The sequence below is a fragment of the Mus caroli genome, chromosome 5 (genome assembly GCF_900094665.2).
Source record: "Mus caroli chromosome 5, CAROLI_EIJ_v1.1, whole genome shotgun sequence".
In the NCBI taxonomy this organism is placed as follows: Eukaryota; Metazoa; Chordata; class Mammalia; order Rodentia; family Muridae; genus Mus; species Mus caroli.
This window is the reverse complement of record NC_034574.1, coordinates 8,822,993-8,840,899: the sequence shown is the minus strand read 5'-3', so window position 1 is coordinate 8,840,899 and position 17,907 is coordinate 8,822,993. Positions and strand designations below refer to the sequence as shown.

Here is a 17,907-nt window from a genome sequence, read left to right as displayed (position 1 = left end):
TTTAGTGTTATTTTCTTAAATCAGAATATATTTCCTTGGACCATGAAGGTCTATGATGATAATGATTTTGCATTTCATCTTTCTTTGCTTCTCTTATGTTCCATGTCAACACTCAACTAGTCTCCACCTGTTCATTAAACCTTTATTCTAACAGAGGCTGCCTCCCCCGCCCCCCCCCTTTATGTTACCTAGGGAAGACCAAAGCATTCAGTCATTCCTGTCCATTGTATGCAGAGGTGTGTGGGTGAGATTCTGCATGACGTCTGCATTCTTGTTGCTTCTCTAATGTACTCAATAACTTTCTTTGATAATGCTGGATGAGTTGACTTCTTCACCTAACTGAAATCAACTTAAATCCAGTAACCGTCATGGGAATAAAATTAAACAATGTAGAAATATTTAAATCTTAGGTATTCTGGAGAGATGATAATTCATTTTTATAAGCAAAATCCTCCTTGTGCAAAAAATAATTATAATGTTTTTCCTGAAGTCACATGATAGGGTTCATCCTCAGACAGTAGATGCCCGAGAAAAAGAAGGTAAAAAACAAATTTATTCTAATAATAATTATTGAAGTTACCAGCAGAAATTGAACTTATTTTAATTTTGAAAAATAAGATCATATGTCCAATCTGTGGCTTATCAAAAATTGTGACTTTTATTTCTTTCACATGGTAGCAGCAAGGGCAACATAATAAATGCACTGTAACAGAAAGGCTAGTGCGTTAGCTGTTGAGGAGACGAAGTTTTACACTTGGCTGTACTCTGGAGCTACCACGGATTTGAGTGAACTATCCTAACACTGTAACTTTAAATCTTCCAAAGATTTATATTTTTACTCTCTTCAATTATGGATGTGCGCTTGTGGGCATGCATGTGATGTGAGTGCAGTTGGCCATAGAAGCCTGAGGCATCACGTGCACTGGAGCTAGAGTTACAGACATTTGTGTGCTGTTCAAAGTGATCTGGGAATTCAATTCGGATCCTCTGAAAGACCAGTATGTGTCTTAGTCTCTGAGTCATCTCCAGCCATTATAGTTTGTTTGTTTGTTTCATTTAATAACCTTAACATTATTTTGGATTTAACTCAATGCCTGATTTATACAAGGGAAGTACTCTATCATTAAGCTACATCCCTAGACATTATATCTTTTTGTATTTAAAAGTAAAAAGGAGAGATTAGGTTTAACAACTATTTTATAAGTGTGTTTTGAACAAGTATGGAACTTGCCATGGTTTATCAGCAGACATATGCTTTAAACAGGGAAATGGCAGATAGTTTTAGATTTGGAGAGAAGTGGAAAGTGTACAAAATTTCCTTATTTAGTTGATAACTTAATATTATTCAGATCAAACTAATCTTTTGGCAATATGGTTGAAAATACTTCTAATGCTTGCCTTAGGAGATTTGTCCATATGACCAGGTAAATAGAAAAAAAATAAAGATCATGAGGATGGAATATGGTCATATATGGAACAAAATATGGCATTCGCTTTCTCCTAAAACATACTTTTCAACAATAGGACATCACAGTTTGCTTCTGATGTACTTTGTGGACAAGGCACTTCAGGCTTGGTTTGCCTGAAGTTACAAATGGCATGTTACAAATGACAATATTTTGCTTACTGCTCACAAAATCTATATACATTCTACTGTCAGATAAGTTATTATATGCAACTGAAAATATTTTCTTTTTTATATATACCTAAGATACTACTGGGCAAGTTCAGCCTGAAAGCAGAGATAAGATTCCATATGACAGCTAGTGAAAATGTGACGTGATGACATGGAGTTACTGGCGACTTCTATCAGCCGGACACTGTACAGGACATAGGGATTCCTCACTTCAGAACTGACATTTGTCCCCCAGATTTAGGCCAGCCAAGGGCAAATAAATGTGGGGCACTAAGGATCTATCCTTTCCAGGTTAATCAATTTAAATATGAGGTAAGACAGCTACTCAATGCCAACAAAATGTAAATCAAAAGGAAAAAAATTACTGGGATAAAAGCACTTAAAAGGAGCTTGAACCCTGGCACACATACAAAACTGCATTTGCAGTACTAGAAAGAACAGACTCCCAGCCTCTGCAAAGCTCTCAGGCAATCTCAGGTACAGCAGCTAATTGAGGGAGACACTAGTCTCACGATTTGTACTCAGTAGTGATGTTCCTAGGTGCATCTAAATAGTACCCATTAGATAGTGTATTTGTAACAAGAGGCAAATACTGAGGTCCGAGATGGTGAAAAGACCAATTTCATGTTTTAGTGGAAGTGAGAGCTATGCAATGACCTGGTGGCAGAGCTGTGAATTGATTTTTAGATCCCATTAGAGTCCCTTTTAAGCAGCTCAGCAATTCTCAAGATTGCTTTCCATGGCCAAGGATGCACAATTGAATTAGAAGGGCAGATCGAAAAATAAAAATAAAATTAAAATGGAAAGTGGTCATTCTGTGTGACTTGGTTTCTGATTATTTGGAATGCTATTATTTTCTGCCTAAAATGTCCAGTTATGAAGGAAGTTTGAGGTGGTTTTCTAGCTCTTGTAACTCAAAGGCATTCGAAATTATAAAAGTATTATCACAAATTATGCAAATACAAGACCACTAGAATTAAAGTTGAAGGTTTATGGCATTCATTCTATGAGGCAATGATTAAAGAATTATCTTTCACATGAGTAGATATTTCTCTAAGTACATTGATCTTATTTGAAAAAGTTTAAAAATTCCTCACTAGAATATTGAATTTTAATACAATGCAATTCCTTTTTAAGCATAACAGTATTTTACCATATTCATTGACCTTAACACAGAGATAAGGTCAATTTAGATCTTCATAACAGAAAGATAAGTATGGCTATTTACTGTTAATTAGTAATTTGGACGCCATATAAAATTCAGTATTGTCTGTTTTTTAGACTCCTACTTTTTGGGTTTCTTTCAACTAAGAACTGGTAATCTGTAGACCTTCATTTTCAAAATGTTAGAAAGCAACTCTTTATGCTGAAATTTTTTGATGTTCTGGAAAGCTCATCAATATTTGTATATTAAGTAGTCAATGTGGAATACAACACTCCCTGATCATTGCACCTTTATATTCTATTAAAGGACTCTATGAAGTAATCACTGCCATGGAATTTTACCAAATTAACCTGGACTGTCAATCTCTCAGCACTAAGCAGTTAATGATGCTTTCAAGAATGATCTGATAATCTAACTGGTGGTCCACTAACCTAAAATCTAATGTTTGAAATGATGCAGACTTGAATATTAATAAACACATGGCATAGCATCCCACCAATGGTGTGTTGTAGTGTTAATACCATAAAAAAGGTCGTATGTTGCAATAGTGAGGAAAACCCATTTCTTATTGTGTGAAGATCAGTCACTTCTTGAATCCCTTCTGAGTCTCCATTGTTTCCCAAAGGAAAGATGAAGAAGTGTTTACATCTCAGGGTTCTGAACATCAAATGTTTTCTTTTTGATACAGATCATTCACTATATCAAGTCTGGTAGACACTGATACTACTAAGTAAATCAGTCATCTTAGAAAGTCCTTGTAACCAGGGGGAACTGAAGAAGTTAACTAGGAAGTCGTTAGAAACAGCGTTCCTCAAATGTTTCCAATACGCAGATATGCAACAAAGGTTAAAGAGAGCATGTCAGTAAGTTTCACTTAAAAGTTCCTATTTATAGTGATATTTATTCATTTTATAGGTTTTTGCTGTTTTAGGGAGCTTTTTGAATAGGATGAGTTTGCACTGTGTTCATAGTGAGTCTTCTATAGCATGCTTTTCTATGGATTTTCAAGTTTGGAGTACTTACGTTTTTGTAATTGCCAGGATAGGAGTTCCCAATATATTCGTATGTAATACCTTAGTGCTCTTGAATAACATGCATGCTCTTTATTCATACACCATAGAGTAAATATTGACTATATAGAAACTACAAAAGGTTTGCCTTTTTATCACAAGAGAAGTTGAAGCCCATCTTACCCCTAGAAAGTATGAGCTCTCACTGTCACAGCTATTCTTCACTAATTTATTAAATCCAAAGGATGTTTTAACTTCCTGTTTTCCTTTGAGAATCTCACAGTTGGCCTAGTGTCTCTCACCTGGTCTCAGTTTAGTTTTTTCAGTTGGTATTAGACCTTTGCCATAGTCTCAAAACGGATGTTTGGATTGCTCCCTTTCTGCCCTAATTTATGCCCCAGAAATATATTTCTGTTTGAATAATGGGAGTAGTATCACTCTCTTGGTAAAACCTCCGAAAGCTCTCAATTTGTTTTTCTCAACTCAACCTTTAATGTAATTTCCAGCTTCCGTACTTGAAATGTTCCATGGATCCTGTGCTATTCCCCCTTTCCCTGTTGACTGAAGGTCATTCCTGCCACTGTCCTTTGAGCCATTGCTCACACTGCCTACACTACCTCCTATAAGTATTCATATGCCATTCAGTTTTCTGATTCCAGTTTGAAGATCTTACTTCAGCTGCCTCTTTGTCCACACTTGTCACCTGGTCCAAACTAGATTTGAAATACAAATATAGGAAAATTAAATTTGACTCCCTATCATAAAACAGGATCAGTCATTTCAGTTCTTTGTTCTCCTGAATTCTGTAAGTCATGTGTTCCTTATGCAGGTTTTGAGTACAGATAGAAACCATAACCATTGCCCAATGTGCTGGATTCAGGTGCATTAAAATTCCTCTAAGAATTTTAGCTTTCTCATTGGGAAAACATAATTAACTAGAGTATCAATTTCATCAAATTTTTGATGAGTCAGTAGTTGAAACAGACAGCAAGCAATACATAGATTGGTTGGTAAACCTTACTTTGGAGGAATATAATTAATATTTTAATTATAATTTAATTTTAATTAAGCTGTAGCTCTTGTATTATGAATATTAATTAAGCCCCCCCCCCAAAAAAAAACCTGCTTGCATAAGAACATCTGCATGTAAATTCTGGAAACCTACCCTCAGTTGTTTCTGATTGATAAATAACAATACCAATAGCCAACAGCTGGGGAGGAAAGACAGAGGCCGGATAGGATTTCCTTGGCTTGGGTCTGGGAGGAGGAGGAAGGGAGAGATCCACCATGCTAGGAGAGTGTGGGGAAGAAGAGAGACACCATGCCTGAGAAGAGTCCAGGACAGAGAGGCATAGCCACCATGTCAAGGAGGTGGAAAAGCAGGGCCCAGAAAGCTGCCCAACAGGATCCAGGGCAGCCAAGATAAAACATAGAATTATTAAATAATAACATGGAATTAACTACTCAGAGGCTAGGCAGTGGCCAAACTATTGTGCTGCTTTAGACATCTTAAAATATAAAGGCTGTGCATGTGTCTTTCATTTGGGAACCTAGATCATTGGGGCAGGTAGCAACCCCACATTGAAATAATTAATGTTAATTAGTTCTACATTAACCCATATTGAAGTTAGATTTTTATGTGTCTGTAGGGTCTGTATATTTGTAATCTTCCCCATTCCTCTTAGTATCTTACCTAGAAGATATTCTCCATTTTTTATCTAGCTACAAATTGTTACTCATTCATTGTTATTCATCCTTTGTTATTCAGCCAGGAGGGAAGCTTCGTATATGAATAGATCTACTCTCAATTACTTTCTACTATTCTCCCAAATCTAAGAAATAAAAGTTCCATGCCAGGGATCTACTTTGCTTATCATGGTCATCTTTGCACTGTTCTCATTAGCACAGCCAGTCTCCCCAGTCTCTTCTGGTCCTTCCTGCCCAGCTCTCCTGTGCTCAACTGCTAATGTGGGCATAATAGTTGTCAGTGATTGAGTTTTCTACCCTTATCATACTTTGTAGACTGGGCTATAGCTGCCAGCCACACTGAGTCACCGGGGACTCCAAATCAGACTAGTCTAAACTGAGCTTAGTAAACATGAAGCTCAAGAAGAAGGAAGACCAAAGTGTGCATGCTTCCGTCGTTCTTAGAAGAAAACCAGGGAAGGGGATAACACTTGAAATGTAAATAAAGAAAATATCCAATTAAAATCAAAGAAAATTATAAATGTTATAAATGAATAATATATATAAACAATATTTTGAATACTTTTATGTAATTAAAATATTATTAACATTAATTCCATCTGCTTATTTTTACTCTCCTTGTGCATCTTAGGAGAAAAACCACTATGTCATCTTTTCCCAGACCAGCATAGCATCTAACTGCATTCAAATTACTTATCCTTACAGGCTGCAGGTAAGTGCAGCTCTCATGGCTCATCAAAGAAGCCTCTCTTTGCAGCCAATGGCAACAATCAACTCATCAAAATGCTGACAACTTATAATGGCGTGTCTATCCCCAAAGGCATCTACAAGACAGTGTCTTCACCAAGGCTCAGGACATGCAATGCAAATGGGACTGAAAGACTGTAAAAGTCAAACAGCCAGGAAGCCTGCTGTAAGATACTGTCTCCTAGCAAGGAGAGACAGTAAACTCCTGATACAGAAACTAGAAAACTGCCTAAACAAGTCTTGAACAATGATAATACCTGGAAAAGTAATTGTATTATTTATTTATTTTTCTTTGGGGGGGCAGGGAGTTTAGAGGTCTGGTGCAAAGGGGTCGGGGATGGAGATATCCTCATGGAGACAGGGGCAGAGGTTGGGGGAAGATATTGGATGTGATAAAGTGAGAGGATAGAAAAGTAACTTTTTATTCACCTGATATAACTGTCATGTCAGACACTTACTGCTTAGTAAGCTCACCCAATCTAGTTCTTTTTGATTTCTGGCTGGCTGCTTCAATGTAGCTGTTCTGGGTCAAACTCTTCTCCAAGCTGACTGATTCAATCTCCCTTCTCTCAGCTTCTCACTGAATTGGTCTACTTGAAAAAAACGGTGAATTTCATGAACAAATGCGCTGACTGCACAAATGGACTAGAACTAAATGGAACTACAGGAACTTAACTGAAATCAATATCATTCAACTGAACTACACTGAAGTCAACTCAACTGAACTCGCAGCATTGCCTGAACCCAACTGAACTGTACTCCCTCAATTAGACTTCCCTTTCAAACATGGCTTCTTCCTTCTATAAACTAACTGTGCTTTCATTGTTTGTGATTAAAGGTATTCGCTAAGGATGTGTTTGTACTCCAGCTAGAACATGCTTTAATCCAGGAAATGTCTGCATTCCAGATTGACCACATAGATCTAGAAGGTCTTTAGATGTGACCTCTTGCCAGAAAAGCCATGCTGATGCTGGACTAAAATTCTGTTACAAATAACACATGTTAATTTAGAAAGTAGAAATCTCAATTGGTCCCACTCCTAGACAACAGAAACATCTAGGAAACTCAGGACTGCTGAAAGAGGGAGAATTAGGTCTTTCCCTCCTAGAAATGAGTTTCTAATTGGTTATCTAAAACCAAGCCTCAGTCCTGAAATATATACATATAGACAGATACAGACACATACCTCATATACACACATTAATAATCAAAGACAAAAAGGTCATGAATTTGAAAAGGATTGGGGAAGAAAATGGTAGGAAGGAAACAATATAATTATATTTTAATTACAAGTTAAAAATTAAAATTGCATATATGACTTGTAATATATTTCTACTGGACACGATTTAGAAAACTAATATAAGTATAGAGGGAACAGCATACACTAGAGAATCTCAGAACAAGGGTGCTAGTGCAATTTCTGTCAACCAATAAATTTGAGTTATTGAAGTCAACTCATATAACTTATTTTAAATTAGTAATACAGGGCTTAGTCAGATTGCTAAGTGGATAAAGAAGTATATGATGCCCAATGATGCAAACCCAATGACCTAAGCTCAATCTCTAGAATCCAGAAAAAGTAGAAGTAGAAAATCAACTTTATAGTTATCATGTGAATTCCACATGTAGGCTGTGGCACAGGATACATGCACACACACACACACACACACACACACACACACACACACACACACACAAGACCTATTATATTAGTAAAGATGCTAATGCAGGCCATAAGTGTTTATGCTTATGAAAGGAAACATCTTTATGTATCTTAAAGATTATTCTTGTCCCATTTATATAACTCCAGAAACTGTTTCATCATGAAATATATTGGTTAGTGTCCTCCAAATGAATGTGGGTGAAGAGATAATACTATTTTCCTTACAAAAACAAAACAAAACAAGCAAACACTACAAACCATCTTTCTAGAATGATGTAGAGATTAACTTCCAATATATATTTTCTAATAGTTGGTAAGTTTGTAAATATATAAATATAATTTTCCTGCTTAAAATTAAACAACAGTTAATAAAAAATTGGAAAACAATTAAACAACAGCCAAATGAGAAAACGAATACATTGAACATATTGGCAATCGCAAAACTATGTGGCAAGATACTAACATATTCTAGGTAAAGCAAAAGCCTTTTGCAATATATATTTGAGCCCCACATAACAACTGGGTCTACAATCCTACACTCTCCAGTGCCAAAGAGGGTTTACTTCTTTCATCATTTTTGTTTTTGTTTTTGTCTTGTTTTCATTTTTTTATTCTGTTTAATCCCAGCAGTATAGTCTGACTTGACTTGGCCTTCTCTGTGGAAAACAACATCATGAGTGTGATTGTGGTGATTTGAATCACAATGGCTCCTACCAGCTAATATTTTTAAATGTTTGGTCCCCATGAATGGTGTGGACTTGTTGTATAGGGGACTTTCAGGATAGCATTTGAAATGTAAATGAAGAAAATATCTAATAAAAAAAGAAAAAGAAAGGAAAAAACAGAAACATGGAAAAGTGGTAGAAAAACAATTTACCATTAGTTTACTCATGCTTATTAGAAATAAATCTGTGGTTCAAAGTTCAATAGACCAGACATAATAGTAAATGAGAAAGATAACAGAAACAGAAAAGATTAGAAATCAATGAACTGACAGAACCCTACCTGATACTTAAGTAACATCTATGCCACAGGCTTTCATATAAAAAAAATTCTCCTTCATAACAAAAGGAAAAAACAGACAGTGTTAGTTCCTGGAGAAATACATTGGCTGTCATTGGAAAAGTGACCTGAGAGATAGCCATTAAGCCTCATTGCTTTTCTTAATGTCTCCTTGGTTCTATCATAAATTGAGGCCATGACATTATGAGAGTATTTATAGAGTTAATACTATCCAGCAGACATCTGGGTCCACCTTTCTTTAGGATTCCTGCCAGTACATAGAAGAGACCCATTTGGAATTTGAGACTATATCCAGAGACTTCTTCGAAAGGCTATACTCCTTCTAAATTATACATTTTTTTTTATTAACAGATGAAAATTTGAAGGGGAAATACCATATACTATAAGCCATTTGGGAATAGCCAGCTCTAGAGGATGACTCACAATTTGAATGGCAGAGATCCTGGAAGTACAGCTCTAAGCTCATCTGTGCTCTTGTCTGACTCACTCCTTCTGTGAACTCTGCAGGCGTTTTATGACAAATGTACACATGTGTATCAGGCATGTGACCTTGTTGGCAGTTATCTGCTGTGTCAAGGGCTATTGGCAGATGCCCAAGAATTGATTGACACATATCTCACAGAACTGGAGTTAATTAATATGTCTACCAATTCCCAAATGTACCACAGGAAACAGAACTGTTTAATACAGCAATCAATGACATACTGTGTGTGGTCAAAGGCATTTACTAGACAGGAAAACTAGAGTTTTGGAAGACACTACTCAAGAGTGAATATATAGGTATCAAAATGCTAGAAATGACTATTTTTATAACCACAAGACTAAACTTTGTGGTATTTTGGATATTGATTTATCATTAGAAATAGCAAGTGATATTTTTCCTATAAGATTCAAAACTATTAAATGATGACTAGGCCCTTGCATTTTTTTTAAAAAGTAGTGTTTTACTTCTGTGACATTCTTCACAAAGATGTTTAGTCCATATTCAGTTTTCTAATATAGAAGTGTCTACAAGCTTGGAAAATAGGAATAAAGCAATAGGTATTTTTAGGGACGTTTATTGAAAAAGCAACTTTGGCAGTGTTGCTTGCTAACAGTTCTCACAAATGTTAATAGTGAAGATTATTCTTTTCATAAAATATAATTATTTGTAGACTAAAAATCACTGAATAAAATTGTTCGATCTTTTCATTATTTTATTATAGGACATCTATCAGGAAAACATGCATGTAATTCCTAGCTTAAAATTTATGAGGAAAAATTATATAACTAAAGAAAAAGAGGCTATGAATTTGAAAGAGAACTGAGGGTTTGGGTGGGAGACATGGGTTTGAAGAGAGGAAGGAGAAGAGACAGAGATGTAATTATAGTGTAATCTCATAAAACATAAATGTTATTTTAAAGACACTTTTGATGATGGTATTTCCAAACTCCATGTGTGTGTGAATATTAATTCAACATTCCCAGCCTTTCTCCTGGTGCCTCTTTTATTTTTTTCCTTTTCCAGGCTTTCCATTAGTGTCATTTTTTTTCTAACAGTATAAAGTGCACATTGTCTCTTTTTCTCAACTTCATAAACAGCAAAATTGGTTAAAGCCAAGGGTAGCATTTTAAGTAATAGTATAGATCAATTTAAAGCAGATTGTCTCAGAAGGCAGCTTAAGCATTGAAAATTAAATTTGATGTAGTCTAGACAAGCTCTCCTGATAATATCTTTTCCAGAATTTCCTAGATTGCCTGTCTAGACTGCTCCAAATCCCCCAGGTAATTGCATAATCATCTTTTTTCTGACCTCCTACTCTGGAATGGTATTTTATAATTTATAGTTTTCATGCAAATCAAAATCACTGGGCTTCTTAATTTGGACCTGTTCGAAACTCTTGACTTTCTTGGGAAAAAATACTTGTACCTCAATATGTCATCTCAAAGGAGCTCACATAGGAAACTAGGTTTATTTACTATTTCAGTGGAGGGGAGCCTGAGCAATGGCCTGTAGCCCTTCACTCCTCTATGAGCCCACCCTAAGAGCAGCAAAGCTTAGTTTACTTGAAAGATAGCACGTATTAACAACAGGAAGCTCAATTATAGGAGGGCAATCGAGCCATCTTCATAGGAAAAAGTCATAAAAATCCATGCAGATGCATAGAATTTTAGCATAAATAGATACCAAAGTAATGGAAGTCTCAGCTTTTAGAGATGGGGGATTTAAGATGAGTACAGAGAAGCTCTATAAGGGAAGTCTAGTGACATTATTTATAATCACAGATGAGGAGACAAGTCAATACCAGGTAAGGTGGCAATAATGAATGAGACAAACTGCCAAGACTTTGAACCTGAGACACATTCATAATTTCGAGTATTAGCTGTTTGTTTTTTAGCAAGGATGAGCTATCAGATCTCAAACATGTTCATTCCAATTTTACATTAAGCACAGATACAGGGAACTAAGCCCCTGGCTCTACATGGAGTAACTAAGGTTAAGTAAAGGGAGATGCAGGATGTAAATCCCGCGACCGAAAGAATGCCACGCTTTCACATTGAGACTGGAAGGTTGGAGTTTGTGTAGCACTAAATGTTAGGAGTGTGGAAGGCGATTTGAGGTAATGATTTAGCATAACTCTCATTTAACATATGTGAATCCCTAGGCAAGGATGATTTTATTGTCTTACAGGTTATGAGCAAGACTATGAGATGTTAAATAATTTTCCCATATGCACCTAGAGGCAAGAGCTTCGGGGATACTGGTTAGTTCATAATGTTGTTCCACCTATAGGGTTGCAGACCTCTTTAGCTCCTTGAGTACTTTCTCTAGCTCCTCCATTGCGGGCCCTGTGTTCCATCCAATAGCTGACTGTGAGCATCCATTTCTGTGTTTGACAGGCACCGGCATAGTCTCACAAGAGACAGCTATATCAGGGTCCTTTCAGCAAAATCTTGCTGGTGTATGCAATGGTGTCAGTGTTTGGAGGCTGATTATGGGATGGATTTCCAGGTGTGGCAGTCTCTAGATGGTCTATCCTTTAGTCTCAGCTCCAAACTTTGTCTCTGAAGATGGCCTAGTTGGCCATCATTGGAAGAGAGGCCCCTTGGTCTTGCAAACTTTATATGCCTCAGTACAGGGGAACGGCAGAGCCAAGAAGGGGGAGTGGGTTGCTAGGGGAGTGGGGGTGAGGAGGATATGGGGGAACTTTTGGGATAGCATTTGAAATGTAAGTGAAAAAAATACCTAATTTTTTAAAAAAAGGGAAAAAAAAGACAAGAAATACAAATAATTAAAGAAATAAATAAATAAATAAATAAATAAATAAATAAATTCCCAGGGCTTCAAAAGCTGATGCTTTGTGGATGGAGATCTGATGCCTATTATAGCACCACCATGCATGTTTTTCTGTGCATCTAGGGAAAGATATTCCTGGAAGTGCTACTGCATCCTTGTGTGCATTATGAATCCGGGTACAAAATGTGCACCACAGTGGGTCCAGCTTTTATTGAAGTCGGCAGTTTTACATTTGGGCTGGTAGTACATGGGTAGGTACTTAATTGGAAGTGACTAAAGCCACCATCTCTATTCTCTCCAGGGTCCTGCATAGGAACTAATTCCTATTTTCCTCAGAGTGAAACAGGAAACTTAAAGAGGACTCATTTCCTAAAGAGTCCCATCATGATGAAACATCTTGTCCACACTAAAAAGTATTTCACACATACTTGTGAGGATGAGGAGAAGGAAGTATATAAGGGCATATGGGCGGGTGGGCAGGCACAAGCATGTAATTTACATATATGGATGAGTCCTCAGGGGTCTCATCAGAGAAGCAACAGCAGAAACCACACCACCACCACCATGTAAGTGGCTAGAGCATTGGAAACACAGCCTGTAGTGCGCTGTCCCGTATAAGGAAGATAAAGCATGAAATGTTTGGCTTTCTTGTCTTTGGAATCAACACAACACATTGCTATCTCATAGGGCACCTTAAGAAAATGCAGCACTAGCCTGGAGCTGAGGATCTAAGAGGCTGACATGTAAATTCGGTCTTATCTTTAGGATTCCAGAAAGATTTTGTGAACAAACTCTTGATTTGTTGAGCATTTTTGAATTCCAATTTGGAAATAAGTTCTGTAACAGATCACCCTCTCAGCATGTGAACACTCTCATTCTGAAGACTCAGTGCCAGAGCTAACAACGGTGTTTGTAACCGAGGCGGCTGAGATGCACAGCTCAATACACCGTTTTCAATAGGAGCAATGCCTCCTTATTTTAAATCTGATTTAAATTTACTCAACTATAATTCTCTCACCAAAGTCTCTCTTAACAACCTCTTTTTTCAGTAGAGCAAAATATATTTTATTCTTTTCAGTGCTAGTAGTGTAATAACCAGAAATATAAAGGTAAAACCTAACAAAGCAAGAACCAGAATGTGAGAGTCCCATCTTGGAGTCCATTTATAGAGCATATCCATCTTAATTCTCTGACAGAAAATACCAACAAAAATAAAACAAAACAAACAAGCAAACACAACAGATCAGTAGGAGGCTGAAACCTTTGACTGAGCAAGTTATGGCAGGGGAGCTACAGATAAGCAGATGACTGAGGGCAGAGAACACCTGGAGCTCGCCTCCCTGGGTCTCACATGCAGAGAGGAGGACTCTGAAATCCAGGGTGAGAACAAATGTTCTCCTCCCTTCTCTTGTCCCACAGTTGGTGAGTGATGACTGCGTTGTTTTATATTTACAGACTAAAGTTAATAACAGCATCTGAATTGGAACAAGGTCCCCATGCATACATAACAGGAAGCTAAATGAGCTGAAGGAATCAGCAATGAACAGTTTAAACCGGAAGGAGCCAGGAACCAAAAGCGTTTTTATGCGTCAGCTTTACCTCAGGATGATGTCCAACTTCAATATAGGTGCAGATTGGATGGAAAGCCCCAGTTCCACAGGCATACAAGTGAGTCTGATTATAAGCCTCCAGGACCTTGATGAAATTGGCACATTCTTTCTGTGAAACAAAAGGCAAACCAGTTAGTTCCAGCCTTCAGCCTGACTGAAGAACCCAGGGTGTTTGCTATGCTGGGAGAGGTTTTGTATGTATACCTTTTTCAAATTTTAGGGCTCATTTATTATTCCCTTATTTTGTTCACAGCATTACATGTATTAAAATATAAAAAAACTAAACCTTGAGGAAATTAATATAATATACTGTGCTAGCTTTATATCAACATGAACAAGCTATAGTTATCTGAGAAGCGGGAACTACATATGAGAACGTTCATCCATCAGACTGGTATGTAAGCTAGCATAGAAGGCCTTTTCTTAGTGATTGATAGGGAAGGGCCCAGTCCCTTTTGGGTGGTGCCACACCTGGGCTGGCGGTTCCATGTTCTATAAGAAAGCAGGTCAGTGAGCAAGCCATAGAATCCAAGCCAGTCAATAGCACCCTCAGCAGCTTCTACATCAGCTCTTGCCTCCAAGTTCCCGCCCTAACTTCCTTCAAAAATGAACAGTGGTATTGATATCTAAGGCCAAGTCGTTTGGATGCAGTGTTTCATCACAGCAATAGTAACCCTGGATAAGACATATACCCTTCACCAAACATCTTTCATGAAATCTATTTCTAAAACATCATAGCCTAACTGAATAAGAAGTTCTGGGTTGCCAATAATCATGGGTGACATTTCCACAGTTCAGACAACAACCAATTCTCTAAATAACAAATTATTCAAATGAGATTATGGTGAAATTCTTATTACAAAATTGACTTCTGAGTTTAAATTTAGAAAACAGGAAGAGAAATAAAGGATAACATGAAGCTAATCATTGCTAGTAATACATATTGGTTTCTTTCTAATAAGTATGCATTCACATGCTACCTAATAGATATATTGAGAGTGTTTTCCTACATTGTTCATAGTTGTTAAGAAAATTTTCAGTTGAATATTTAAAAGTAAGCCCTAGACATAGAACAATAAAATTTCAAACCAGACTACTGTATAAATGATGTTGGCTCGATCACAAAATGGAGAACCAGGTTGAATGTTATGCACCGAAGTGTGTTATGCCCTCAAAGCTTTCTCTGTGACCCGCGACTTCTTAGGTGTGAACTCAGAATGCATCTGGACTTATGTAGTCAGTTAGAGTTTATAAGTGGAGTGTTATAACTCGCTGAGTACATTTCCACATGACATTTGTATCCAGTATTTGCAGCTGATGACTTAGGTCTCAACACTATTGGCCCATAAAATAAGGAGCAGGCAAGTTCAGCAGAATAATTAACATTTCAATTCAAGAAAGTGCCTGCTATTCATTCTATCTGATTGCTCTAGGATGAAACCTGATATTGTCCTATGAATATACACCCTTAGATGAATTAGACTTATTTAAAAGAAAATGGAAGCTTTAGATGTGAGTCCTCATGCATTCTTAACAATAATGTGCAATTTCAGTAGGTAAAAATTATAAAAACCAAAACCAAAACAAACCAAAACAAAACTAAATAAACAATTCCTTTATTGTTTTGTTAAGTAAATCCAGAATGTATTCTCTTTCTTTTGGGCAAGGCATAAAATTATGCTCTGAAATCAACTGATTTTGTAAATTGTTCTGTTCTGAGGAAGAATTTCCTAGCTTAAAGGGTGTATGTCTACCCTTCCTCACACACTTTGAACAGGTTCGTTCCTGTTCAAAATATCATCACTGCAAAGGAGATAAAACACAACTTCCCTTGTTCCCAAAGCCCAGACTTCATTCTGTATCAGTCCCTCCTCCTTTCCCTACAGGACACAACATGAACGCCTATGCAGAGGAAGGAAACATCTGATAAATTCATTTACAAATGAAGCATTCATGGGTTTGCCCACAGGATATATTCGTACTCCTTTAAAAAAAAAATCTGTCATTTTCAAAGGAGGAATTTTTAAAAATATCTTTCTTTGAAACATGTAGGTGGTCACATATTCTGCTTTTACAGCCATCCCTCATTGTGGGTTCAATATTATTATATTCAAGAAGATAAATAATGAGTTCTGGTACCATATGTCCAAAGCAAGATATTGGCTGTGCATTCATGGTTAAGCAAATGGATATTCTAGTACATAATAGTTGCAGACCCAGTCAGAAGACTTGTTCACTTCAGAAAAGAACAGGACCTCACTTGGTCTGGGAAATGCTTGTTGAGACTCACAAGCCGTTTTGCATATAAACCTAATGTCTCTAGTTCCATTGTTCACATCTAATACCTCGTAACATAACAATTTTAAAAGAGACTATGGTTCTCTGTGGTATAAAAGCAAAACATAATCATGAGAACAAATACTTGTAAACACAAAGGAAGGGTCACATTACCCTGACCACTGTTATGAATTTAATACCATAGCTTTTGTGAGTTCATTATTTCGTATAGATTAGATAACCAATTAGCAATTTACCAGCGACTAAGGCTGTCTTTCTAAAGAAACTAGCAGGTTATAATTAACACAAGAAAAACTCCCTAAGCTCTTGAAGCCCACAAAATTGGACTACATTGAATATCAAATTCTCAATTTGTTCTCTATTAACTGTTAAATAGGGAACCACTATACTATGACAACCATTCTTTTACAAAGCTGCTGGAACAAAATCAATCATGGGACTCTAGCCGAGAAACCTGGCAAAGAGTCTGACTGAGTGTGCTGATAACAAGTGAGTCTGAGTTAGAGAAAATGGAGCCCCACCCTATTGGCCCAAGGCCTAGAATGATCTCCTTAATTTCCCCACTGAACTCTCCCAATTGGCAAGTCGAACTGTTTGCCATGCCCCGAGGCTACCTTAGTATTATTTTCAAAGTAAAGGTTGAGGCAAATAGAGTGCGGAACAATTTCTTGGGCTTAGAGGGTAAAATGATGGTTGTAGGAAAACAAAGGAGTGGAAGGAAATACTTTCAAGATTGGTTTGAAAATAGCCAAAGGAAGAACCCTCAGCATGTGTGGAAGAGGAAAGCAGACAAAAGGGTCTGAGCAGAGAGGAACCCAAAACTTAAAAGACATTCACTTAGGATCTGTTCTTAAGAGAATGTCTACATAACAGTGTATCAATCCAGTCATTCATTTGCCTTCATTTGCCTCGCTTTTTTAGTCTGTGGCTGCCAAGCCTGGTGAGGATTCCAAACAGGACATTCATTTTATTCTGAGGCTGCCTGAACATTCTGTTAAACTAGGGGGAAGCGCGGCAGCAAAAGGAGACACACTTCACACATTGCTGCTCTGGGGAGACAGAAGAGGAGTGTTTCTGACCTTTCCTTGAACCATGACGTTTCTCAAAACTCAGAATGTAATGTACTTTTTGGCATTAAACTCCTGCACGGCTTTGCTCCACACTGGAGGATTTACAGCGCAATAAAGACAGTGCAGTCAGCTCAAAATGAATTCATTTCTCAAACCTTGATCTTTTTTCAAACTTCAGTTGATATACACAGGTGAACTTGGTAACAAGTTGACATCCCGAGAGTCAGTGAATCTCAGGGGCCATCAGATCAACAGCACCCCACCATCATTAGTTTAGAAGTAGGAGCAGTTATAATCCAATAAAAACCCAAGCCCACACCTGAGGAGCCCTGATAAATCATCCTCTATGACAAGTTGTTTGGATCTGAGTTTTGGGGGGGGGGGCCTCTAACCTTTTTGGAGCACATGAATAGAAAAATTATGCATAAAAATATTGTCCCAAAGAATAAATGTAAAGAATATATCTATCCTTGAAAAAGATATCGGAGCTGAAAGCAGAATGAATCAAAAACAAACATCACAGATAGAGCTACGTAGCCCAGCTTAGGCTGTGTTGCAGACTTTTCCTGGACCGTTACAAAAATAAAGCCTATCCATCTGTCAAAACAACTGCTCCATGCGTGGAAATTAGAACAGCACTGAGGTGTTTTTAACTAACTTCCGATCATTACGCTTTCTACAAAAGAATATAATTTACCTAC

The 17,907-nt window shown here is 37.2% G+C and overlaps 1 protein-coding gene across 2 annotated transcripts in view; it reads right to left on the bottom strand.

Annotated features, from left to right (window-relative positions):
- Positions 1-17,907, bottom strand: part of Sema3a (semaphorin 3A) — a 203,393-nt gene that overhangs the window by 115,315 nt on the left and 70,171 nt on the right. For both annotated transcript variants that reach the window (XM_021162359.2, XM_021162357.1), the window contains one exon: positions 13,828-13,947. In XM_021162359.2, the coding sequence (XP_021018018.1) occupies positions 13,828-13,947 (120 nt within the window). The remainder of the gene's footprint in view (positions 1-13,827; positions 13,948-17,907) is intronic.